Raw genomic sequence first — 25,999 nt, 5'->3', positions numbered from 1 at the left:
TTTTGTTTTTTCTGCATTAATTCTTTGTTGTGTTTTGCAGGGGTCGATCAGTGAAAAGGTCGGCCTGCTGATCTACATCTTTAATTTAACAATTATCTTGTGTTTTCCAATGGTTGTTGTTTTAAAACTACCATCTATTACGCCAGGTGAGTTTGTAAATCGTGCGTCCGCTTTCATTGTGTATTATGGATATAATAAAACATGCACATACAAAAAACTTTTACGGGTGGTTAATAGGAGGTTATTTAGATCTTCAGCAGAAATCAAACGTAATATCAAAATAAAAAATAAAATTGTTCTTTATTTATTAAAATCTAAATATTACAATTTTATATAACATGATTAAAGTGTGGTAATTGAAGGTTTTAAAGGGTTTTATATATATAAAAAATATAAATATACATATATATATATATATATATATATATATATATATATATATATATATATATATATATATATTTTTTTTTTTTTTATATATATATATATATATTTTTTTTTTTTTTTTGTATGTATATTTATATTTTTTACAGTATTACAACTGTTAATTTGTATTCATTTATTAGACTGTCATTTATCTTCATTTTCTTTTTGGCTTAGTCCCTTTATTATTTTGGGGTCGCCACAGCAAAATGTATCGTAACTTGTCGAGCTTATGTTTTTATGCAGCAGATGCCCTTTTATTAGACTATTATTAAGGAAATTTATAAGAAAAATATATATTTATTTTTATTATTTTAAATTTTATTAATATTATTTATATATTATTTATAATAATTGTATTGTTGGTAATTTATTTAAATCAAACATTATTAATGCATCCATAATGTAGCCATTTACTTTCATTTTTTATCGTATTTTTTCTGAACTTTCATCAGCACAAAAATCAGTTTTGTTTGTTATAGCATTAATATTAATTATTTTATGCTTGTAATGTGATCAAGCGATTCAGCTTTGCAGAAATGATTGGGCATAACCAAACTTTGATTTACAGACTGAGCTAATCCACCTTCATACCTTAAGCTCTCGTGAACTCCTCTGGCATTTCATTCACATGAAAAGATAGAACATTATATTGCAACTCATTGCTGAACTACAGCCACAGCCTAATGGTTATTTGTGGTGCTCATTAGGTTGAAGCAGATTCATATCGGACCCCTAATTAGCAACAAACTGATAGATTTGTCCATTTTCAAATACTGAAACCTAAATTTGCTGATAACACAATCATGCGTTCTAGTAAGAAATATATTCCCTCACTTCCTCCTCTCCATACCACAACTGTCACCGGCTCTCCTGTCCGCTATCATCTGTTTGCGCCACAGGAGGCGAAAATGTGCCTCCATCTGTCAGCCTAGTGCTGCACACACTGCTCCTGTACCAGACAGCCAGGTCATTTCAGGGGCCGTCAGGGCCTGTGTTGGTCTCAGTGCCCTCGAGGCTGTCTCTATAGGGCATAGACGCTCTCCAGAGCCCCTGCATGGCCCATTTCCACCCAACATATGGCTGCTATTGATAAAGCCACGTTGGAAGGAGAGCCAGGTCTGTGCACGCTACACTGGTGATGGGCTATGAGTCTGGACATGCTGGGTCATGTGAATATGACTTACGTACAGCACGGACCATTGAAAGGTTGCATGCTGCGTTTTGAAAGTGTGTATCCAGGTATTGAAAGGATGACATGAGCGGTGTGTATGCTGAATGTCTGTGTTTTCTTTATGTAGTTGGAGGGGCATTTGCCTTAGGAATCTACACCATCCTGTTTTTGAAACTGTATTCATACAAAGACGTTAACAAGTGGTGCAGAGAGAGAACTCAAGCAAAGGCCCGCAGCCTCTCTAGATCTCTTTCATGTGAGTAAATAATGCAAATGTTGTGTATTTAGAACTTCTATATTGCTAGTTTAATGTTTTGATTGCTTATAAACATGTCTCGACTTCCTGGCCGTAGTATGCTATCGTGACAAATCATGTCAGAAAACAGTCAATACATTATGAACGGTAATTGTATGGTCTTTTACTAAACCAATACTGAATTGCGATGCATCGTAGAAACATTAAATTTTGACACTGCTAATCATTCATTCATTTTATTTTCAGCTTAGTCCCTTTATTAATCTGGGATCACCACAGTAGAATGAACCACCAATTTATCCAGCATATGTTTTGCGCAGCGGATGCTTTTCCAGCTGCAACCCATCACAATGGGAAAACTGCTAACCATTATGCAATTAAGGATTTGCTTTTTACAATGGCTATGAAAATATTTATGCAAATGATGTTAATATTTAAACTAAAGTTTACACAGTTCCAACAATCCAACATTAGGATTTCTCAGGACATTTTGGGATTTTTGTGGCCCAGAAATACTTTCTACAACATTTGGATCTTTTTTAATTAATTTTTTTGGTTGTGAGAATATTTTTGACTTTTGAAAATTCACCATTAATTTTTATAGCCATTTGTTAATTTGTTTGATTTAATATTACTCTCAACTAAAGACACAATATTGGTGGACAAAATGTTTTCAGGACAAGACTATTTTTGGTTTAATTTTGAAGCCCGCTAATTAGAGGTCATGTTCACTTGTGGCCTGTATTTTTTTTTTACATATTTAAAAGGTGTCAGAAAGTTTAACCTGTTGCTATAAAATCAATCTGCTGCAGCAGACGGTATTGTTGTACTGTTAATCTAACATAAACAAACCAATCCAATTAAAAATAATATTTAAAGGCTGATGGCTTTTCACTTGCATGTTATTGTTTTTTACTACAAAAAAAATCTATTTTTATCTTCTGTGGATTTTGGTTAAAATATTGTAATTCTAATAGTTAAATAAAATGTATTTGAAATTTGGAAATCATCAAGCAACCCTGTCATTGTCCCACAACCCCCCCAGGGGGTCCCGACCCCCACTTTGGAAACCGCTGCTTTAATTGAACACTGCATTTAAATGACTCCAGCAACAGATTTGTTAAATTCTTGATGTTTTGTTAGGTCCATCACCTCCATCTACATCCAGCAGTATGCAGTCTTATGTGTCTTACCCAGGAAACCTCTCTCTCAGGGGTAAATCATGGTTCACATAATAATAACTTTCAAAATATACACATTACTGTGCACAAGTCTTAGGCCACTAGTGTTTTCACCCAAAAAATAGGTTTAAAGAAGTTTATTTCTATATTTTTCTGTAACATGTAAGTATAAAAATAATTATTTACATTTTCACACATTACTTTTGTCATTAATTGTAATTAAACAGTGAGATTATTGTCTGCACAAGGAGTCTTGTCATATTTCATATTGACATGCTACAAAAAATATAGAAATAACCGACTTTAAACCTTTTTTTTGTGACTTTAGCCCAGTACTCTACATTATCATGAAATCTTACAATAACGTTGTCATTATACCTTCAAACTATTTTGAACTCTTTTTCAGATATATACTATTTTGTTTTTGCTCCGACCCTGTGCTACGAGCTTAATTTCCCCCGATCTGAATCAATCCGAATGGGATTTCTCCTCAGGAGGCTCTTTGAGATGGTATGGCGATAGGCTTGCACATATTTCTTGACAGTATTGACAGTTCTTTCTCATTATTACATTGACGAGTCGCACTACCAGATTTGTTCGCAGTATATTATGGCTTGTTTGTTTTGTGAATATCGCATTCTTGCCTAAATCTGCAATTGGCAATAAATCATAAGAATTAACTTATTGTTTGGAAACAACTGCTGGGAGCTATGGCAGGAATATATGAGGGTAATTTTTATTTATGAAAGTGCTTCTTGTTAGAGCATTACTTGCAGTTAAAGCTGTTGCAAATTACACATTTAATTCACTCACGCACACACATACACACACAGACACACACACACAAAGAGAGACTTCTCTAAACAGCATCGTTAACATTTTTGTTTAACATTTGCTGAGAAATCAAAATCTGTTCCTCTTGTCTGTTACAGTTGCTTCTCACTCAGTTATTGGTTGGTTTAACGCAGCAGGTGAGCATCACATCAAACTTGGCGTTTTCATGTCTTGGAGACATATTTCATATCTAATGCTCTTTCTGTTGTCTTGCAGTGGATGGTGCCAATCATTCGGAGTTCAATGAAGCCATTGCAGGTGTGTTCATGTGCTTTATCTTCTGTTGTTCAGCGCCTTGAGAATAAGCGCTCCATTTAATTCAGTGAAGCGCTTTTTCATCTTTCAGGAAATGGACTACACTAGAATGACAGAGCGGCTGCTTAGGCTGGCAGTAAGTAAAACAAACTTTAGGGTCAATGCATTCTCCTCAGAATAGAAACTGTTTTTGCTTAGATCTGGCATGTTTTGATGGAAGATTTGAAACGAGAATCAAATGATGGAATGAATTTTTTTTACACTAGGTGCCCAATCATCTCCTCTGGCTAATATTCTTCTACTCGTTTTTCCATTCCTCAATGAACTTCATGGCTGAGCTGTTGAGGTTTGGAGATCGGGAATTTTACCGTGACTGGTGGTGAGTGATTATTATCCCTTTTGAATGAGACTCAATCGAATCGAGTGTGTTTACCTGGTCAATATAAGCAGATGACAATCAAAATTTCAGATTTTTTTAAAATAAATTGTTTTTATAATCTTTAAAATTACAGAAATATACTAAAAAAATAAAATAAAATAGCTTTTATGTGAGACTCCAAGCTTAGACAGATTTTGCACCGTCAGCTAACTTCACAACCCAATCATCAGTGTCAAAAATTAAAAAATGTTGAAAGGAAAACTGTCAATTTCTTCTGTTATCCTATCACTTCTTTACAGTACCCATGAATGCAGCACTTTTTTTGTTTTGATGATTCTATGTCAACTGTGTAAGTCGACAACACAATTTTATTAGGACAAGAATAGCGATGACAACTTTACTAAGACAAGACAATATCACAGCTCAAGCTGAATACATGTCCACAGTAAGGACTGGTGGAAGTCTTGGTGAAATTCACAGATAAGAAATGAAAGGAAATCTGTATGTGATGTGTACCTCACATTCAGAGACATGTGCACATAAATAAACTGCTTTAACACTAGTAAGTAATTTAATTGTAGATAGCTGAAGTTATATGATATGTATACATTTTCCACCTCACCGGATTTATATCACCGCATTATTATTAGGTCATGGCAAATGAAAGTTAACAGTCTGAGCTGGGTAACAACCTGTGTGAAATATTTCTCATTTAAGAAATGTGCTATTTATTATAAGCAGTAGCAATACATATTTTAGAGTGTTTACTATTAATATCTTTAAAAAAAATCTAAAAACATAAAATATGTATAAACTTAAACCTTCATGTACTGCTGACTCAAAGTAATCTTTGAAAGCAGTATTTAATGAATGTACACTTTAACAATACTAAATATGTATGTTTATTTTTTCTTTTAGCGTTAAAATAATTGGTTTGATTTTACGTTGTGTCAAAATAATCCAAGCAAAATTAATTCTGTCAGAATATTGTCAAAAATGTCAAAATCTTTAATTATATTTTATAATTAGTTGGGAAATTATATGATATGTTTGTTTTCCACCTCACCTGATTGATATCCCTGTATTACCTTGTTATTTAGATATTTTATATACAAATATTTTATACAATATAATCATGCATATACTTACATACACAAACATTTACACACACAGTATGCATATTTAAAATGTTAATTGTCCACAGTATAAATAAGATATAAGTTAAATATTTGGACATAACCACTACTACTTTCTATTGTAGCAATCATAATAAAATAAACCACCTTTTAAAAGAAACGTGATGCATCAAATAAAGATTGTATCAATTTCATTACACCAATAGATGGCAACAAAAATCCGGTTTTGATGTTTTTAAAATCTGTTAAACCTTTAGTTAGAGTAAATTACAAGCTAATTTGTTTAGCTGTCTATTCAAAGCATAGGACGGTTGTGACCTCTATTTTACAGTTATTGTTTTTGCATTATTATTAAATGAGCAGCTAGAGGCACCACTTCCCCAACATGCTGCATTTGAAAGGCATAAAATGCAGTCATTTTTGTTTATGTGCATCAAATGCTTGCATTTCATACTGTGCAATGTTTACTATAAGTCTCAGATGTATTGTGACCCTGTGTTTGTTTCAGGAATTCTGAAACGATAACGTACTTCTGGCAAAACTGGAATATTCCCGTGCACAAGTGGTGCCTCCGGTGAGTGAACGGCAGGTTTGAAAGCGACAACAGACAGCTGTTGAAATACGACACAGTAAAACCCACACAGACTATAATGAAGAGAGACTATAATGTGATCTGTCCACAAGAAATATATGGTTATTTACTGCTCACACTGGCAGCGAGTTTATGTGCTTCTCTCTCCTGTTTTCAAAGGCACTTTTACAAGCCGCTGCTGAGACGAGGTGCCGGCAAGTTACTGAGCCAATCAGCTGTGTTTTTCGCCTCTGCTTTTTTTCATGAGGTGAGATGTGCATAAATCACACGTTGTTTTAAATATTCTGTCAGGTCATGGCAAATGAAAGTTAACAGTCTGAGCCGGGTAACAACCTGTGTGAATTATTTCTCATTTTAGAAATGTGCTATTTCTCATAAGCAGTAGCAATACATATTTTAGAGTGTTTACTATTAATATCTTTAAAAAAGTCTAAACATAAAATATGTATAACCTAAACCTTCATGTACCGCTGACTCAAAGTAATCTTTAAAAGCACTATTTATTGAATGTGCGCTTTAACAAAACTAAAAATTAATGTTTTTTTTTTTTTCTTTTAGCGTTAAAATGATTTGATTTGTTTGTGGTTTAAGAAATTTCTTTGACGAAATGTCAATATATTTAAACAATTTGTCTTTTATTAAATATGTAATCATTTAAATGTATGTCCTATTAAATGGACTATAAAATGTAATTAATTATTGGCTTATTAGTATTAATCAAAATTGTAATAGTTTAAAGGGTACTGATGCGAATTATCTTTTGTAAGCTGTTTGGACAGAACTGTGTAGATATAGTGTGTCCACAGTCATATTGGAGTGATATAAATACAATAAGCTTTTATTTTTAATTTGCTGACGTTAAAATAGGATCCAAATCCCTCCCGTTTTGAGGCCCACCACAATGTGACCTAGGTGGGTGGTTTACCCACCCACCAAATTTTTTTGACAGCTACATTTTAACATGTTTCAGTTGTATAATCATATCATCAAAACAGGATGTGCACAAAGCAACTGAGATTAAAATATTGGTTCAGCTCTCTGATCATCAATCATCATCAAATGTGGTAAAGAATGAGTTTTTAAAACAGTGCATGTTTGTAATGAATTACAGCATTTTTTCAGTCTTTACTTCATCACCATTGGTGCATATCAGTATGGTTCTTAATTTCTTCAATGCCGGTTTGTGGACTTAAATTAGGTTTATTTTGTACATTAACATAATGGATATCCATACAAAAGCGGATATTAACGTGTATCCTGTCACATTTGCCATGCCAGTACAGTGCAAAATTAACTGCGCACTATGTGTGTGTGTGAACTTTGTAACAATATTGTGTGTGACTCATCGAAAGGCTTGAATTAACTCCACAACAAATACATCAAATAATCATTGGGAAAGTTCATACTGTAGTATTTCTCACAAACGTTACATGAGATCTGCTTCCTTCATGTCAGTCACTGTGCTGTTTATCTGACGCAGCTGAGGCGGAGATTGAGGCTCACTCTGACAGGCACGTGGGATCGATAGGCAAGGAGAACTAGCATTAAAGGCACAGGCAACAAAAACAGCTACATTGTTTTCAAAGCAGAAAATTCCAATATTCTGGAATAAATAAAAAAATAATAATAATAATCTGATGGGTGTTTTGAGCTGAAACTTTGAGCTGAGGCACCAAAGACTTATCTTAAATCTTGAAAAATGGGTCAAATAGATGCCATTTAAAAATCATTTTGCACTAAAATCTAAAAGATTGTTTTAGAATCCACTTATGTATATAAGGTCAAAATAAAAATAATAATTTCAAATAAAAAAAAATTATTAATAAAAAATAATTATTTTAAAATAAATACTGTAAGTTCTTTAAATAATTTTGAAACAATTAAATATGTCAGTTCTCAAAAAGAAATATTTAAAATAAATATCTCTTGATCCCAAATGTACATTCTCAACACATGAATCTGTGAAAGACAAACTTTTAGAACTAAAATATAAAATACTTTAAGCAAAAACAAACACCAATGTACACAGTTTGATAAAAACAAAAACTTTCTTGGGCCATTGCAGTAAGCAGCTGTTCACAGAAGCAGCTGCAGGCTCTAGAATCATTTGTAAAATCCTCGAAGTTCTGGTTTTCCTGACTCAGAAGCAGGTGCCCGGCGTTTGGCTGCTCGCCACAGTCTTCAGAGCAGATGAAGGTCACGAGGAAGAGGAAGAACAGGCTCCTATCAGGCTGCTGTTCTCTCTGATAAGCTGAGAGCTGAGCTGAAGATCTGTCCCATCCGCAGGTGCAGGCAGATAGTATTCTTAAGCGTCTTATTAAAAAACATTGACCTTCACAGGATGCCTCAGAACTGGACCAGGATCAGAGTAATGACTCTTCCAGCTCAGATGGAGAGTGAAGCTTCGTCTCGGGCATATCTAAAACCAGAGCTGCGAAGATACGCTGAATTTTTAAAAGGGCTTTATTTATTTAGAGGTGATATGCGGAGGGTGTGAGCTAGTCAGGGGTTACAGGCAGGCCAATCGTCCAAGACCCCTGGAGTTAACTAGAGGTTAAGCAGCTAGTCAAAGGACACCGCCGCAGCAGTCAACCCTTCGGTACTTAATCTTAACGTGATTGTGAGTTTCCTGGTGGGAAGGGAAAGGCATTAGAGTCATAAAAACTGACATGAGGATTTAAATCAGCAGCCCAGCAAAATGTATGGAGCCAAATTGAAAGTTATTCAGACACTTTCAATTTTTTTTTAATTTTCACAGTTTATTTGCTATAGTCCAAAAAATATTACGAGAACTCATAGTAAATATATCTTGATTATGTCATCTAACTTAATCCAAAGTTACTCTATTAATTCAGATAATTTTTGAATGTAATAAAAGTGCAATGGATCCTTTTAACAAGACCGTTATGATGCATTTTAATGGTCATCATTATCTTAAATCCTTGAAAATTTGTAATATTTAAAATTTTTAAAACGTATGAACAGTTTTGTGCGTTTATGAATGCATTATACCATTTTTGTATAATGAAACAAAAAAAAAAAACATTTGTTACCGTTTATGCGAGGAGTTTCTAGTGCAGCGTCTATGGGGCTGACAGTAAATTTCATGTTACTCTCTCCTCTGGCTGCCATCACACTATTTTTATCCTTTTTCTGAAAGTCTTGATAACACCATTGTGGAGTTTTTCTTTTATTATTTTACCAAATAGGTGATTTTATCCCTTGGAAGACCTGATCTGATCCCACCCTTTGGATAAAATTGGAGTAGCAGACTAGCAGGCTGCTTTTTTCTTTTTATTTCAGATGTCGCTTCAGGTCTCCATTGGCTTAAATACTGGCAGATTTACTTGCTCTTGAGTGTCCTCCTTGCGTGTGGTTTATCTGAAAGGCAGATATGCAAGTGTATTAATTAAGAGTTGTAATCCCAGAATAAAGATTTATTCACTATGTACAACCGGATCACTGCTTGTGAAAGCAATGTAGTTTAATCCAAAACAAACTAACACATGCGCACAGAAAACCATACTCGTGCATCACAAGGCTGATTTATACTTTCGCCTGGGAACGTCACTGGGAGTCGCCCTCTGTTGTTACAAATAATAGTACAGTGGAGAGTATGTCAAGTATAAACTATATACAGTATGGGCCATCTATAGACCTGGAGCCAGGCCGATTTACGGCACAGACAGTTCTACGGCCCGGGCAGTGTTACAGCCAGGACAGTTTTACACCCCTGTTCTTCCTGATGTGTCCAGTAGGAGGTGACAGATGTACAGCTAGCTGGTAAATGTGAATGCGCTGCTTCTTTGATGCGTTGCTCCTGTTCTAATGACTGATTTATACTCTGCGTCAAGCGCACACGTATGCACTGACACAGCCTACGAATGGTCGCTCTGTGATTGGTCAGCTTGGTAGTGCTGATGAGTGTGGGTGGTGCTGATAGCTGCAAGCCAGATGGAGAGAGTGTTTACAAGTGGAAAGTTCTGTGAAGGAACTCCAGACGGAAACTGTTGTTTTATGTTTACCTTATGATTAAAGTTATTGTACATCCGCCGATTCCTGCTTCAAAATGAGCAAGTCTGAGCCACTTGTACATTAAAGTAGCGTTCAGATAGAACAAAACACCAGCGAAGAAACTCGACACAGAGGAACATAAACACCTACTGCCAGCTAGCGTTTCTGAAGTGTTATTGCAGAACAACATAAAACAGCTCACAGAAGTATAAATGCATGGCTACAAGCAAGGCATGCGCCATGAGTTACGCCGATCACTCGATGCACAAGTAAAACCTGGCTTGAGTGTGAATGCTGGTTGTTAAAATGCAAACACACTGTCCATGCGTCACGAAAAGTAGCAGTTTTAGTAGTAATGGTTGTAGTAGTTGTTGTAGTGGTGGTGAAGGTAGTAGTAATAGTAATTATAACATTAGTTGTTGTTGTTGTTGTTGTTGTTGTTGTTGTTGTTGTTATTGTTGACATTGTCGTTGTCGTCATCGTTGTAGTGGTGGTATTAGTAAAAGTTGTAGTTGTTGTATTGGTGTAATCATTGTTGTGATTCCCTACCAATGATAGGTTTTTGTTCCATCTAAGTTTTTTTTTTATATTTATATTATTCACTTGATTTTTTTTATATTTATGACCTATAATATACTCGTCAAGGTGAAAAGTTGTCTTGTGAGTTGTGATGGTATGATGGATGAGGGTGAATTTACTATTGAAGATTGGAGGCAGGATTGGATTTGAATTGCAAATCAAGTGCTTTGTACACACCTGGCAACCTAGGCCGGTCTCGGAGTTGAGTGTCACTCGGGTGGGCAGGAGGGTTTAACGTAACCACTTTTTTTCACCAAAGTTCAGCGGTTCAATATTAAAGATTTGAGACAAAATTGTTTTGAGAAATCTTGGATTTGGGGACTGACTGAGAATTTGAATCTTTCTGTTGCCATCTCTGCCATAATTGCAGTCAGAGTTCAGTTTTGTGTGGGTTGTGCGTCAGCAAGACATATACAGTAGTCAAGAAATATACAGTAGTCAGCATTTGAAGTGGATCAAAAATGTATTGTCCTAAGACAAGAGTGGGTGTTGTTCGTCAGTTTTAGTACAACTTGAAACAAAGAATTGAATTGAATGAAAGCTTGTGATCCACTTCAAATGTTGACTGCTGTATACTAGACATGTACAAGAAAGTCACCTGAAAAACTGATGTATTTATCGCTTTTGTTCTCATCAATCAAACTGTATGTCTTTAAAAAAAATAGCTTGTATTTTGTGATCTAAATGTTTTAATTAGGCAACTTGACTTATCCTGGAAAAGCATTAAATAATAATATATACCGAATGATAGGTTCCTGCAAAACTCAACAGCTCAGATTGAAGATCCTCATTATAAACTTAGCCTATCAACCAATCATATAACCCTATTACATACAGTGTCTGTAGAAAATCATTATGCCCCTTTGAAATAGTGACTTTATTTGCCATACAGCCTGAAATCAAATGAACATTTCCAGCCTTTGAAATGTTTTGTAGTCTTCTCCTAAACTGTGCCTTCTACAACTTCATCCTAAAAGGTTCACAGGGTATGATGATTCTCTATAGGCTCTTTATAGTATAAAGAAATATATACAATGTGGAACAGAAGTGTGGAACAGAAGTGTCACATTGTGGTCTTGATTGGACAAGGCCCTACCCACTTCTCCCCTGAAAGACAAAAGAAAGAATGATTGGAAAATTAACCTTTTAACCTTAAATCCTTTTAAAAGTCTTTAAAATCATCAAGAAAACCAGCTATGGTATAAATAATAAAGTAGGTGAGATGAACATTCATCATCCAATTTTATCATTTAATTATTTTAACCAGTTAGACAAGATGGTTAATTGACAAGTTGTAGATGAACTCGTAAATACATATGCATGACAGAAGCTGCATGTTTTTTTTCAACAAAGTATTTATTGACACATACAGTAAATGGATGGAATGATCAGATTGTCCTGGCTAATACAACATCACTAAAGATCTTGCTTTTAGAAATAAAAAAACATGATACTTTCCACCTAAAGCTAATTAGTACTATAATGAGTTTAGGTATCACGTAAGTAATCCAATGCTTGTCATGAGATCTGTAATTTATTGTTAATTAAACTGACGATGATAATACAATGAGTGATTCATTCACTGCTATTTATTTAACTATAGTAACTTTAATAAGAATCAATAATGATGTCTGATTACTTGATTTAGTTAGGCTAAATTGTTTAATTTAAACAATTAATTAAACTGCTCTGAAAGAAAAGATTCATGGGTTTGGGGTCATTTGGGGATTTTTATTAAGGTACATACAGTGGCCCGATCTAAGAGTTTTGCATAGGGCCCCTGTAATTTAGGACTGGCTCTGCAAAAATAAATGACTCTCTGTAAAAAAATGAATGGCATTAGTCAAACAAATTGTTAAAGTTGGTTAACCAGGTAGTCCAATCAACAGTTACCAACACTTAAATTGTAGTTACCGATGCAATGAGCTATGAGCTCAAATCTGTCACAACCAAAGAAAACTTCAACCTTTCCATTAAAATGGCACACAATGATTGGAAGACCAAAGGCCTGAAAAAGGAAAAATTATATGTTTACTGCAATTTAAAAAATCATCACAAAGAGGCTGTGGCATAAAGTCACTAACATTTTTGTCCAAGGCTTCCTGTGTGACACTCTTCAGCTTGTCTTTAATTGGCTGAGAGCTGGCATTAGTCAGCATTTCTTCCACCTCATTGGCTAAGAGACCTGCCAGTAATCCTGCCTGCACAAAGCATGAACCCAAAAAAATGTCAAACAATAATTTGCTTTAGGCTTTAATTAAATTGACAATATTTTATTTTTTATATTTAAAAGAGCCTTTTGGTGAATATTTGTTTATTTTGCCACATTAAGTATTTGAGCGAGGGCAGCATGGTGGCTTAGTACTTAGCACTGTCACCTCACAGCAAGAAGGTTGCTGGTTCGAGTCCCGTCTGGGCCAGTTGGCATTTCTGTGTGGAGTTTACATGTTTTCCCCATGTTAGCATTACTGGGGTGCGGCTGGAATGGCATCTGTTGTGTAAAATATCGTGGAATAGTTGGCAGTTCATTCCACTGTGGTAACCCCTGATAAATTAGGGACTAAGGCAAAGGAATACTAATGCATGAATGAGTATTTTATTTGAGCTTTACTGAAACTTGAGCATCTGTAGATGTATACGAGGCCGTTGTACTATTTGCAATATTAGTGTTGAATTTTACAAACATGATTGCACACAAATCAGCTGTTTCTGGTTTTTCACATGCATATCTTTCAAATTGCTCTAAAATGCTCTAGTCTTTATAGTGTACTGTCTCGGCTTAACCACAGACATTACAAATAAAGACCAGAGGTGTAAAGAAAACCATGCTTAAAATACAGATAAATAAAAGAAAAAAATTATTCCATTACAAGTTATAAGTCACAAATTTCAAAACCCCTTGAACAAAAGTATATTATCAATGTGTCGATATTTTAGTTGTACTAAACATAAATGTAATTTTTCTGTAGTTGTGGCAGAATCCAAATTAATTAAGCTCTATGTTTAATCAGTTCAGTTTAATATGAAAGATTTAGCTATAAAGCAGCACTATAATAAACAGTAGTGTGGTAATTCATCTTAAATCATTTCAAGTTTCTCCTCACATACAGAGTCATCAACTAGCTGCTAAAGTATTCTCATTCATTGATAGTCTTGTTCACTGAAGAAGAAATAATAGCAAAATGCACACGGTCTAGTATCTAGTTAGGTCTTGTCTCTATTTTTTTTATTTAAGGCAGCAATGAATTGCAGTTGAATAAAGAGTACATATATTTTTAAAACATAAAAAAGTTCTGTGAATTTGAATACCTTTGTTCAAAACTGGAGGGGGATTCAGACATCAGTTTCCGATCTGTGAGCAAGTAACGTTGCTTTTTATCGACCGATCCAGGTTCAATGTTACCTGTGGAACGAAAGTGGAACGAACTTGATTGAAAGTTTTCATCTCCTCATTGATAAATGCAGAGGTGATGTGTAATGTGTTTAAATGAATACACTATAACTTAAATTTTGTTTTAAGAACAATTTTTTTGTTGATAAATAATCAAATTTAAGTAAAAGCAAAAAATTGTTTGACTTTTTCTTCCATTACCTGAACCTTTAAAAACTCCGCCTAAAAAGGTTGGTTTAAATTTGAGGTCAGTGTTCCAAACATTTGTTGTAGCGACACAGCACCTAAAAAAAATCAATTATATTGATATTAATTGCATGGCAACTGACTACACTTTAAGCAAAAAAAAAAAAAAAAAAAGATAAAAAGACAGACCTCAAATGCCAGCCAAGAATAAGGAGAAACAACATCATAGAACAATTCAACCACTTTTCTGGAACTGGAGATCTGTAATATAACCACAATGATCACATAATTATAGTCTATACAATTTTGTGAAAAGCGAATCTTTCACAGGCATAATGACATAATACTTTGCAGTTGGTCCAGATATCCTAGTTCAAGTTCAACCACAATGCTACATAAATAAATGACTTAACAAATGACTGAAAATAAAAAAGAAATGACTAAAATTACCTTTATTTTAATTGACAAACATTTTTCCCCAAAATACATATAAAATCATGAAATGTTGAGAATAAACAAAATTGTGAACATAATGTCACTTCTACACTAGGTTATGACTAATATATGTAAGCTATATGAATGAAAATCTTACTTTTTATTACTTAATGGATGAAACATGTTGCAGGTCAGCGTGGAAGACACAATGCACTGCTGAATAAGAAAGCTTTTTCAAATTTGCTCTAATGTGCCTGACACTGACAGAAATTAAGAAAATGAATCATCCTTTCCTGAAAATATTTGTGCATTGGAAGAGTTAACTTTTGATTTATTTATTAACTTTATTTATTTGTATATTAGCTTATCATTTACCAGAATGCATTAAACATCTTCAGTAACATACTGTAAACTGCAAATGAAGTAATACTTTAATAATACTTTAAAACAACGACATGTACAGTATCATTCTGTACATGGTGTGTTCTGAATATGTAAGGTTGAGAGGTATAAATAATTTATTTATTGGGCTAGAAATACTACATTATACTGAATAATCCAATGCAAAATAAAAGCTGGGTCAGTTGGCATTTCTGTGTGGAGTTTGCATGTTCTGTTTGTGTTCCACACAGTTTAAAGCTATGCTCTATAGGTGAATACAGTATACAGTTACAATATGGTAGCAGTTATTTACATGAATATCTTTAACCTACCTTACTGTCGTTCTCCTCTTATTTGGTGTGGTGTTAATGGTTTATCAGGCTGTTTTATAGTGCCACTGCCACTACGTATTAAACAGCATGGAGCCCAAAATGCATGGGTGGTTTTAAATACATGAGAGCACTGCATTTGTTCTGCCAGGACAGAATGAGCTCTGCAGTATGTGCCGACTGGAAGGGTTTTCTCATCCTGAAGGTTTCCAGCAGTTCTGGTAGGAGGAAAATGATATTATTTTATTTTATTTTTATTTTTATGTATTGTATTTTGGGGCAGCACTTTTGCTCAGTGGTTAGTGGGGCTGTGCGATTTAGGGAAATATCTATTTTCAGATTTTAACAAGAAATTTTAATTTGATTTATGATTTATTTTGTAGTCAAGCTTCAGCTCTATAATCTGTAACATAGTTACTTATTGCTAAAATGCAGTGTGTGTTAGTTAAAAAAGAACTGAAAAGATATTAACTTACTACAACTTTTTACAATTTGTTTATAAATATTCAGAAATTAAACACTCGTTTTTCTCAGGAGCAAACAGTAGTGAGTTATGGCGTTAGTTAGTTATCTCCTGGTGCCTTCATGATGTTTTTTCATATGGTGTAACAGCTGCAAACAACTCTGAAATTGTACTTAGCTGTTGCTTGCCAATAGATTGAGTGTCACTGGCAATACTTTTAGCTGACTTATACCAAGAAACTCCTCATATAGCCTCATGTGCTTTTTTAGGTGCTGGTTGTTGTATTTCTACATGTTGTGGCAACAATTTTTACAAATGACCTGTTTTTATTTGTTGTCTGTGACTTTGAAACCAAAATATTCCCATATAACCAACATGCTGTTTTTCTTTTATATGAATTTGTCCATTGTTTCTGAAGTGGCAAATGCCATCATCCCACTTGTCTGCGCTTTCTTGTTTGTTTGTTTGTTTGTTTTAGTGTAGGCTTTCTGCATAGATCGGTTGTCCTATTCTGTGCAAAATGAAGTGTGCTCACTCAATTGGCTAGTAAGACTATCACACACAAACGGCAGTCACGCATTTAATCTGGGTGGGGGAAATTATATAATACATATAAATATTTCATATTGCAGCCTCTTGCGATTTAGCTAATCGAAATGTTTCACATCATGATTCAATTTAGATTAATCACACATCCCTAGTGATTAGCATGGTTAACTCAACATTTAATATGTCCACCCATGTAGTCCAGCTATAATAATCTTCAATGTGACACTGAAGAACACACAAAATATATATTTATAGTTAATTTTAACATTTTAATCTTGAAACTCTATTTTGAGTTTACAATATTACTCTTTTTAGTTCATTTTTGAATAGATAAATATACATTTGCGAGCAGAAAGGACTAATAGAAAAGTCTTTGATTGTTAGTTTATATAGACATGCATCTTATTTTCTGTCTCTTGTGTACTTAGTCCATCACTGCCAAACATCAAAAACAATGGAGTGTGCTTGGCTATTATGGTTGGTATTTTAATAAGTTGACAACTTGCAAAACTTTGTGAAATGTGAAAGTTAGCCAAAACCGAGTCCGTAATTTTTCTGTCTCACACAAACAAAGATATGCAGTAGGATATGAGTTTCCAATACCTGTATTGTTCATTACTAGCTAATGCTGCAATTATGATGAGAAAACTCATGTATGCTTAAGTATTCTGTTCTGTTCATGGGCACATCCTGAGAAATTCTGTTTTGTGGTTTGTTGTGATTGTTGTCTTTTGTCCATGTTCTTTCTAAATATCAAAAAAATTCATTTGGAAGCAAATCGAGACCCACAATATGTTTTCGCAATGTTTCTTCTGTTCAGCAAGCTGGTATTTATTCATTCATTCATTTTCTTTTTGGCTTAGTCCCTTTATTAATCTGGGGTCGCCATAGCGGAATGAGACGGCAACTTATCCAGCATATGTTTTACACAGCCCTTCCAGCTGCAACCCATAACTGGTAAACATCCATACACTCTCATTCACACTCATAAACTACAGACAACTTAGCTTTCCCAATTTATCTGTACCGCATGTCTTTGGACTGTGGGGGAATCCCACACGAACACAGGGAGAACATGCAAACTCGAGGCTTGAACCAGCGACCTTCTTGCTGTGAGGCGACAGTACTACCCACTGCGCCACCGCCTCTCCTGCTAGCATTTATTTGATCTAAGTTTTTAAATATTTTTCAGTTTGAATATATTTAAAATGTGAATTTTTTCCTGTGATTTCAAAACTGGTAATAGAAAAAGTTCTAGAACTTGTGTTGACAGGTGACACACTGCACCAACAAATGCACGGACACAATGCCTCTGCCACTGAGGCTGTATCTCTGCTGTGCTTAAACATATTAACACCCAATTTAAGGTGTATCATTGTCACCTTTAGACTGACCACACCACAAAAACTTGGATACAGTGTCACCTATTTGCCAAGACTTACAGAATAAACCATTCATAATTCATTAATAATGAAACTTTGTCAGTGCCAGTGGTGTAGTGGTTAGTGCGTCGACACATGTACTCTGGTGCTCATGGCGACCCGAGTTTGATTCCCGCCTTGCGGTCCTTTGTCGATCTTTCACCTATCTCTACTCCCCATGCTTTATTAGGGCGTTATTTGTTCAATAGTTTTAGGACAACTTTGATGAAAGCTTGTTATCCACTTCAAATGTTGAATGCTGTATACTAGACATGTACAAAAAAAGTCAACAGAAAAAGTGATGTATTTACCGCTTTTGTTCTCATTAATCAAAACACATGCCTTAAAAATAGCTTGTATTTTGTGATCTTAATGTTTTAATCAGACAACTTGACTTATCCTGGAAAATCATTATTTATTAATATAGTAAATGAAAGGTTCCTGCGAAACTCATCATGAAAATCATCATGCCCCTTTGAAATAGTGACTGTATTTGTCATACAGCCTGAAATCAAATCAACTTTTCCAGAAATTGAAATGTTTTGTATTCTTCGTCTAACATGTGCCTTCTACAACTTCATCCTAAAAGATTCACAGGGTATGATGATTTTTCTATAGGCTCTTTATAGTATAAAGAAATATATACAGTATGGAACAGAAGTGTCACATTGTGGTCTTGATTGGACAAGGTCCTGCCCACTTCTCCCCTGAAAGACAAAAGAAAGAATGATTGGAAAATTAACCATTCATACATTTAATTTCTTGTCGGCTTAGTCCCTTTATTAATCTTAAGCAGTGGCGCAGTAGGTAGTGCTGTTGCCTCACAGCAAGAAGGTTGCTGGTTCGATCCTTGGCTCAGTTGGCGTTTCTGTGTGGAGTTTGCATGTTCTCCCTGCATTCGCGTGGGATTCCTCTGGGTGCTCTGGTTTCCCCTACAGTCCAAAGACATGCGGTACAGGTGTATTGGGTAAGCTAAATTGTCCGTAGTGTATGAGTGTGTGTGAGTGAGTGTTTGTGGATGTTTCCCACAGATGGGTTGCGGCTGATAGGGCATCCGCTGCGTAAAAATGTGCTGGATAAGTTGGCGGTTCATTCCGCTGTGGCGACCCTGGATTAATAAGGGGACTAAGCAAACAAGAAAATGAATGAATGAATGAAAGTCTTTCAAATCATCAAGAAAACCAGCTTTGGTATATATAATAAAGTAGGTGAGATGACCATTCATCATTTAACCTGTTAAGCAAGATGGTTAATTGACAAGTTGTAAATGAACTTGTAAATACACATGCATGACAGAAGCTGCATGTTTTTTCAACAAAGTATTTATAGACACAAACAGTAAATGGACGGAATGATCAGATTATCCTGGCAGATACAACATAACAGAAAAAACATGCTATCATAAGTAATCAAATGCTTGTCATGAGATCTGCAATTTATTGTTAATTAAACTGACTATGATAGAATCAATGAAAAAATAAAAAGAATCAATGTATATTTAATTTATATATTGAAAAAAAGTATAATGAGATCTGATTACTTGATTCTGTTATGACAAATTGATTCATTTGTACAATTAATTAATTCAACTGCTCTGAAAGAACAGATTAATGGGTTTGGGGTAATTTTGGGATTATTATTAAGGGACATACAGGGGCCCCCATCTCAGATTTTTGCTTATGGCTCCTATAAGTTTAGGACTGGCTCTTCTAAATGTGTAAATAAATGAATGGCATTAGTCAAACAAATTGTTAAAGTTGGTTAATCAGGTAGTCCAATCAACAGTTAACAACACTTAGATTGTAGTTACCGATGCAATGAGCTATGAGCTCAAATCTGTCACAACCAAAGAAAACCTCAACCTTCCCGTTAACATGGCACACAATGAATGGAAGACCAAAGGCCTGAAAAAAAGAGGGGAAATTACTTTAAAAAATGTTGACAGAAAGGAGGCTGTGGCATAAATAAAAGTCACTAACATTTTTCTCTAGTGCCTCCTGTGTGACACTCTTCAGCTTGTCTTTAATTGGTTGAGATTTGGCATTGGTCAGCAATTCTTCCACCTCATTGGATGAGAGACCTACCAGTAATCCTGCCTGCACAAAGCAGAAACACAAAAATTGTCAACTAAAATTTATAAAATTTTCTTTTATATTGAATAAAGCCTTTTGGAGGTTGTTGGTTTATTTTGCCACTTTAAATATTTGAGCTTTATTGATACTTGAGCATCTGTAGGTGTTTAGGAGGCCATTGTGCCATTTGCAGTATTAATGTTACACATTACACAGGGTTTGCTTCTTGCTGTAACCCCAGATAGTACTGTGCGCATATTGCTTACTAAACCTTAGAAATTTTCTTTGTTGTTTACTCCTCATTCTTCTGCACAGCACACCCATGATGTACCTTCCATATTCTGTAGACAGCTATATTTTTTCCTTTGAGACAGAAATAAATTGTAGTTAAATAAAGAGTATACACATTTATTGATTCATTCATTTTCTTTTAAGCTTAGTCCCTTTATTAATCTGGGTCTCCACAGCGAAATGAACTGCCAACTTATCCAGCGTATATTTTATGCTTGAACCAGCAACCTTCTGAGCATATGCATTTATACATAAAATTAAAAGGAGTAAAAGTGGTTAGTTAGTTGGTTGTTGAGAAAAATATTCTTCATAGTCAAATAGCTGAACATGTTCTTAAGTACAGTAACTAATTACACTGAACTAATTGACAGCACTGAAACTAATTGAAAATCATTATGTAAATGAGTACTATTTAGTGATTTTTTTTGTTTGTTTGTTTGTTTTTTTGTTTTGTTTTTTGTATTGTTTGTGATTTCTTAATCCTAGGCATAGGATACCTCAGTAAGCGAGAGAGGCTGGGTAATGTCCTGATGCTTTTGCCACATTCGTTTCCAAAGCTCTCTAGAAACCTTCTCCACCAGCACATTTTCCTCTTGGTTTTTCTCTGCTATAGCAGTCACAAAGCGCATTGCAGGCAAAGTATCTTAGATGGGAAAAATGAGAGAAAAAAATGATTAATAATGTTTTTAACTAGTTTAAGAATAGATTTAAGAAAAAAATAGATAGAATTACTATAAAAACCTTTTGTCAAAATGTATGCTTCCATAAACCCAGCCACCATGATGAAATAAAATGAAAAAGTCAAAAAGTGTTGAGCAAAGCCATTTTTTATTAACTGTTCAGAACAAGGGGCGACATGGCTCAGTGGTTAGCACTGTCACCTCACAGCAAGAATGTCGAAACGCTGGTTTGAGTCCTGGCCTGGTCAGTTGGCATTTCTGTGTGGAGTTTGCATGTTCTGCCTGTGTTGACGTGGGTTTCCTCTGGGTGTTTCGGTTTCCCCCACAACTCCAAAGACATGCGCTATAGGTGAATTGAATAAACTAAATTGGCCATAGTGTGCGTTTGTGTGAACGATAGTGTATGGATGTTTCCCATTACTGGGTTGCAGCTGGAAATACATCCACTGTGTAAAACATATGCTGGATTGTTGGCGGTTCGTTCCGCTGTTGTGTCCTCTGATGAATCAAGGGACTAAGCCAAAGGCAAGTAAATAAATGTTCAGATTAAGATCTACTGTATAACATGCACTAATAAAATTCAATTCATTCTATATTTTCAAAGGTTTCACACACCAGAAATAATAGCATTTTTTTACTAGTGTCTGCAGGACACTGTAGTTTATTTTAGGGCTGGGCGATTTGGCCTAAAATCAAAATCTTGATTATTGGACATTTAACACGATAACGATTATTCATTCATTCATTAATTTTAAATTTTTTTTGGCTTAGTCATTTTATTAATTTGGGGTTGCCACAACGGAATGAACCGCCAACTTATCCAGCACATGTTTTACGCAGCGGATGGCGTTTCAGCTGCAACCCATCACTTGGGAACACCCATACACTCCCATTCACATAAATACACAATGGACAATTTTAGCTTAACCAATTCATCTATACCACATGTCTTTGGATTTGTGGGCGAAACCAGAGTACCTGGAGGAAACCCATGTGATTGCGGGCAAAACATGCAAACTCCACACAGAAATGCCAACTGACCAAGCCAAGGCTCAAACCAGCGACCTTCTTGCTATGAGGCGACAGCACTACCTACTTAAGAATAGGACCATCGTCCTACTTGATTAGAGATCAGATGTGTCTGCAGAAGTAGAAATCTGCCACAGACTTTAACAGAGGAGGGTCACGTGACATGTAGGGAATGTAATTGAAAAAGTCCTTCTGGAAAAAATAGATCAATTATAGGTTCTGAATGTCGGTTTTGATTACTTTACAATGAATCGCCAAGCCCTAGTTCATTTATGTAAGTGAAAATAGCAAAATAAAGTCAACTTTGACTTTATATCCAAAATTTCAAACAGTGGACTAAAGCAATATGAAGTGAAGAAACTGCTGCAGTAATTCTGCGAAAAAATATTAGAGATCGGGTTTGTATGAAACTGGTTGACAGCAGAGCCTATATAGCCTGTCATTGAGGCTGAAAGTGAACCAACAAAAGTATTTATAGCTGTGTGCATCTTGTCATACCAACAGTAGTTTGAATTATTTTGGTAGATTGTAAACAAAAATGTTCTGAATTTTGTTCTGACGCACTGAATTAGTCATATTTTATTACTATTTTCGAAATTATAATGAATTGAAAAATGTGCTTGTTTGACTGTACATTCATTTCCATTGTGCCTCATTGGCAACATTTTAAAGAAAAACTGTGGTTTGAATACCTTTCTTACAAGGCGAAGGTGGATTTACAGGGACCCCATAGTACTCAGACATCAGTTTCAGATCTGTGATCATATAATGGAACTTATTATCGACCATTCCAGGTTCAGTGTTACCTAAAAGCAAAACAAACTGGATTGAACATTTTCATCTATTCATTATTAAAAGCCAAATACAGGTGACGTGTAGCTGAATTATAGTGTAGCTGTTACAACGTGCTACCAGAAGGGCCTGATTTACATTTAGTACACATAAAACAAATCAACTCTTATCCTGTATTAAGGTCATTTAAAGGAATGACTTGATTTTCAAATTAGATCTAGTCAGGAATTAGCAAAAAAAAAAAAAATTCCATCCATAACCTGAACCGTGAAAAACTCCTCCTAAAAATGAATGTTTAAATTTGAGGTCAATGTTCCAAACATTTTTGTAGCGACACAGCACCTAAACACAGAAAATCAGTCATATTGGTACTGATGGCAAGACAAAAAAAAAAAAGACAAAAATAAAATGACAGACCTCAAATGCCAGCCAGGAATAAGGAGAAACGACATCATAGAACAATTCAACCACTTTTCTGGAACTGGACATCTGTAATATAACCACAATGAACATAATTCATTCATTTTCATTTCGGCTTAGTTCCTTTATTAATCTGGGGTCGCCATAGCGGAATGAACTGCCAACTTATCTAGCATATGTTTTACACAGCGGATGGCGATCTTAGTTCAAGTTCAGCCATGATGCCGCATAAATAAACAAATTATAAAATGACTGAAAATAAAAAGAAATGGCTAACATTGCTGTATTACTTTATTAATTAGCATACTGTAAAATGAAATACAGCACTTTACCATATTTTTTTACCAAGTTGAAGCAAAGTATTGCACTAATTACAGTTATTTTTAGATAATACTGTACATTTTTAGATAAAAGTTTATTTTGCCTCATAATTAATAATAATATTATTTATAGTGCTAATCTAAGACCTGTGAAATATACAAGTGCATCTATAAACTACTTATTTTAGCTGCTGATGTGTAATAGAAAAAGAACACTGAATCACAAACAAAACATATATCAATTGTTATCATGACCTAAACAGGTGAATACAAGCTTACTACACATACTAGAATAAAGCAGGCTAAACATATGAAGATGGGTGGGGCTTGGTGAGGAAGGAAGAGAATGGAGTTAGGGAGTAGTCTGTAGTCTCATTCAGAACGTCCATAATGACGCTCTAAACGGGGTGGAGTAACCAGTTTTTTAGAGAAAAACCCCATCATTTTTTGTGCAAATTACAAACAATCCAATATTAGTTTGGGTAAAATCATTCACTCGTTTTTTCATATTAAATGAAATTTAATAATTGAATATATATTATGTATTAAGAAATGAAAAACAATGCTACTCATTAATAATAGTAATTTAATTTTATTAAAATATAATATAATAAACATAGGTTACCTAAAGCTTTCGTCATAACCCACAACTGCATTAAAAATGGCACATATTGTTTTCAAAGTGCACTGTGAAGAGAGCGCAATTGTCAATATGAAGTTTGCTAAAACTGAACTGTAAAAAGACTTTAGAAGCAAATTACGCCTAAGAGAGATCACTTTAATGTTTTTTTTTTTTTATCACTCCAAGTTTAAATGTTGGAACGTTCAAAAGGAATAGGACATAGGTGGGATAACAGGGAATAGAACACAACCAGGAACTATGCTTCTAACTTCTAAAAGTTTGCGATGCAATTTGCAAATGTTCATTGAAACGATGGATTTGGGAAACGCCAAAGGCCCTTAGGTGGAAACAGGGCAGCAGCACATCTTATAATTCTGCAGGAAATGATAAGCACTATTCAGTCATAATAACATCATAACAAAGCATAATTAAGTGTAACATAATAGATAGCTAAACTGCACTTAATGTAAATTGGGAACCTATCGATGATTATCATTACCTGAAGGCCTAAATCATTGGCAAAAATGTATTTATTATAAAGCTTATTAATATAAAATATTTTTCTTAGTATTTCTACAACAGGAGAGTGCAAACATTTCTCACTTAGTTAAGTTAAACATCAGACATGCACTTTTATAGACCTTTTATTCGAGAAGCTGTTGTCTAATGATTATCTGTTATTGGTAGGATACTCCCTCAAAAGAATGCAGTCATTTGAAGCACACTGTTGAGTGCACATGCATCATCTGCGTATATTGGAGCCTGCATACACAGATAGCAAGCACTTATGGGCAGATTCTGGTTAAAATGTGCCACTTTTGGCTCAGTCTCGTCATCGGTGAGAAGATAATGGACCATGCAGAACTCTTCTGGCTGACTGATGCAGGATGTGCTAGTGGTAGCTCAATCTGTCTTATTTCATCTAAAAAAAAATGGGTAGCGCATCTTGTCAGCTTCAAGTGATATAGAATGAATGAAAACCTTAAATAAGGGTGTAAGGACATCTTGTCAGCTTCAATCGTTTACAAACTACCACTCTAATAAAAAATTAAACAAATTTCAAATAGTTAATTTTGAAAGACATTTGAAGTTAACAAGATATGCTTTCACACCCACAATTATTAATTCTGATAAACATTTGATAAACACCCCTGATTTTTTAGATGAAACCTGACAGACTGAGTTACAATATGATAGCATTATTTACATGACTGTCTTGAACCTACCTTGCTGTCGTTCTCCTCTTGTTGGTGTGATGTTGATTGTTTGTCAGGCTGTTTTATAGTGCCACTGCCACCACCTACTAGACTGGCTAAAATACATGGGTGGTTTAAAATACATGAGAGCACTGCAATAGTTCAGCCAGGGCAGAATGGGCTTTGCAATATGTGCTGACTGGAAGAGTCTCATCAATGGGGTTTCCAGCTGTTCTGGGAAGAGGATAATGATTTTCTTTTAATTTAATGTAATGTATTTTGGGGTAGCACTGTTGCTCAAGGGTTATCATGGTTGACTCAATATGGAATATGTCCACCCATATAGTTCAGCTATATTAATCTTCAATGTGACACTACGTTTCCATCCACCTTCATGTGCATTTTGTATGTGCGCATAAAAAAATGGTTGATGGAAACGCCAAGATGCACCTAAATTTTGAAAATGCACATAAAAACATATTCGCATAACTGAGTAGGAAAATTTTTATTCGATAGAAAAAGATGCGCATAAACTGCAATAAAAACACTATTACTGAACAAATTCCTGTATGAGCATTAAAAAGGTCATGTGATTTTGT

The 25,999-nt window shown here is 34.8% G+C and overlaps 2 protein-coding genes and 1 long non-coding RNA gene across 10 annotated transcripts in view; 1 reads left to right on the top strand and 2 right to left on the bottom strand.

Moving 5' to 3' along the window:
* Nucleotides 1-25,999, top strand: part of dgat1b (diacylglycerol O-acyltransferase 1b) — a 61,766-nt gene that overhangs the window by 19,095 nt on the left and 16,672 nt on the right. For 2 of the 5 annotated variants that reach the window (XM_087285597.1, XM_087285599.1), the window contains 11 exons: nucleotides 41-146; nucleotides 1,725-1,853; nucleotides 2,997-3,068; nucleotides 3,441-3,544; nucleotides 3,967-4,005; nucleotides 4,085-4,126; nucleotides 4,215-4,259; nucleotides 4,390-4,502; nucleotides 6,147-6,212; nucleotides 6,390-6,477; nucleotides 15,697-15,766. In XM_087285597.1, the coding sequence (XP_087141723.1) occupies nucleotides 41-146; nucleotides 1,725-1,853; nucleotides 2,997-3,068; nucleotides 3,441-3,544; nucleotides 3,967-4,005; nucleotides 4,085-4,126; nucleotides 4,215-4,259; nucleotides 4,390-4,502; nucleotides 6,147-6,212; nucleotides 6,390-6,477; nucleotides 15,697-15,766 (874 nt within the window). 5 annotated transcript variants of the gene reach the window in all.
* Nucleotides 11,686-25,636, bottom strand: gstk2 (glutathione S-transferase kappa 2). Of its 4 annotated transcripts, none has more exons than XM_087284883.1 (8): nucleotides 25,431-25,537; nucleotides 23,260-23,331; nucleotides 23,103-23,184; nucleotides 22,743-22,856; nucleotides 20,839-20,984; nucleotides 12,908-13,024; nucleotides 12,738-12,831; nucleotides 11,686-11,930 (listed from the first exon to the last, which is right to left on the bottom strand). In XM_087284883.1, exons 2-8 carry the CDS (start codon nucleotides 23,329-23,331, stop codon nucleotides 11,887-11,889), a joined length of 669 nt encoding a protein of 222 aa, XP_087141009.1. In that variant the 5' UTR covers nucleotides 25,431-25,537; the 3' UTR covers nucleotides 11,686-11,886.
* On the bottom strand, nucleotides 14,114-15,665 carry LOC137487861 (uncharacterized). The gene is made up of 4 exons (XR_015511554.1): nucleotides 15,549-15,665; nucleotides 14,590-14,661; nucleotides 14,416-14,498; nucleotides 14,114-14,226 (listed from the first exon to the last, which is right to left on the bottom strand). It is a non-coding gene; the product is annotated as an uncharacterized LOC137487861 (long non-coding RNA).

The sequence above is a fragment of the Danio rerio genome, chromosome 16 (genome assembly GCF_052040795.2).
Source record: "Danio rerio strain M-AB ecotype USA chromosome 16, GRCz13ab, whole genome shotgun sequence".
In the NCBI taxonomy this organism is placed as follows: Eukaryota; Metazoa; Chordata; class Actinopteri; order Cypriniformes; family Danionidae; genus Danio; species Danio rerio.
Note: the sequence above shows the minus strand (reverse complement) of the source record. Positions and strands in the feature narration are given on the sequence as shown.

Excerpts from the sequence above, each read along its gene's own strand:
- gstk2 (XM_087284882.1), bottom strand. The coding sequence starts at position 23,331 with ATGTCCAGTTCCAGAAAAGTGGTTGAATTGTTCTATGATGTCGTTTCT. Across the intron at positions 22,857-23,102 it reads AGGAGTTTTTCACGGTTCAG|GTAACACTGAACCTGGAATG; the intron begins GTTATGGATGGA and ends TTTTGCTTTTAG. Across the intron at positions 19,883-19,957 it reads AGGAGGCACTAGAGAAAAAT|GCCTTTGGTCTTCCATTCAT; the intron begins GTTAGTGACTTT and ends TCTTTTTTTCAG.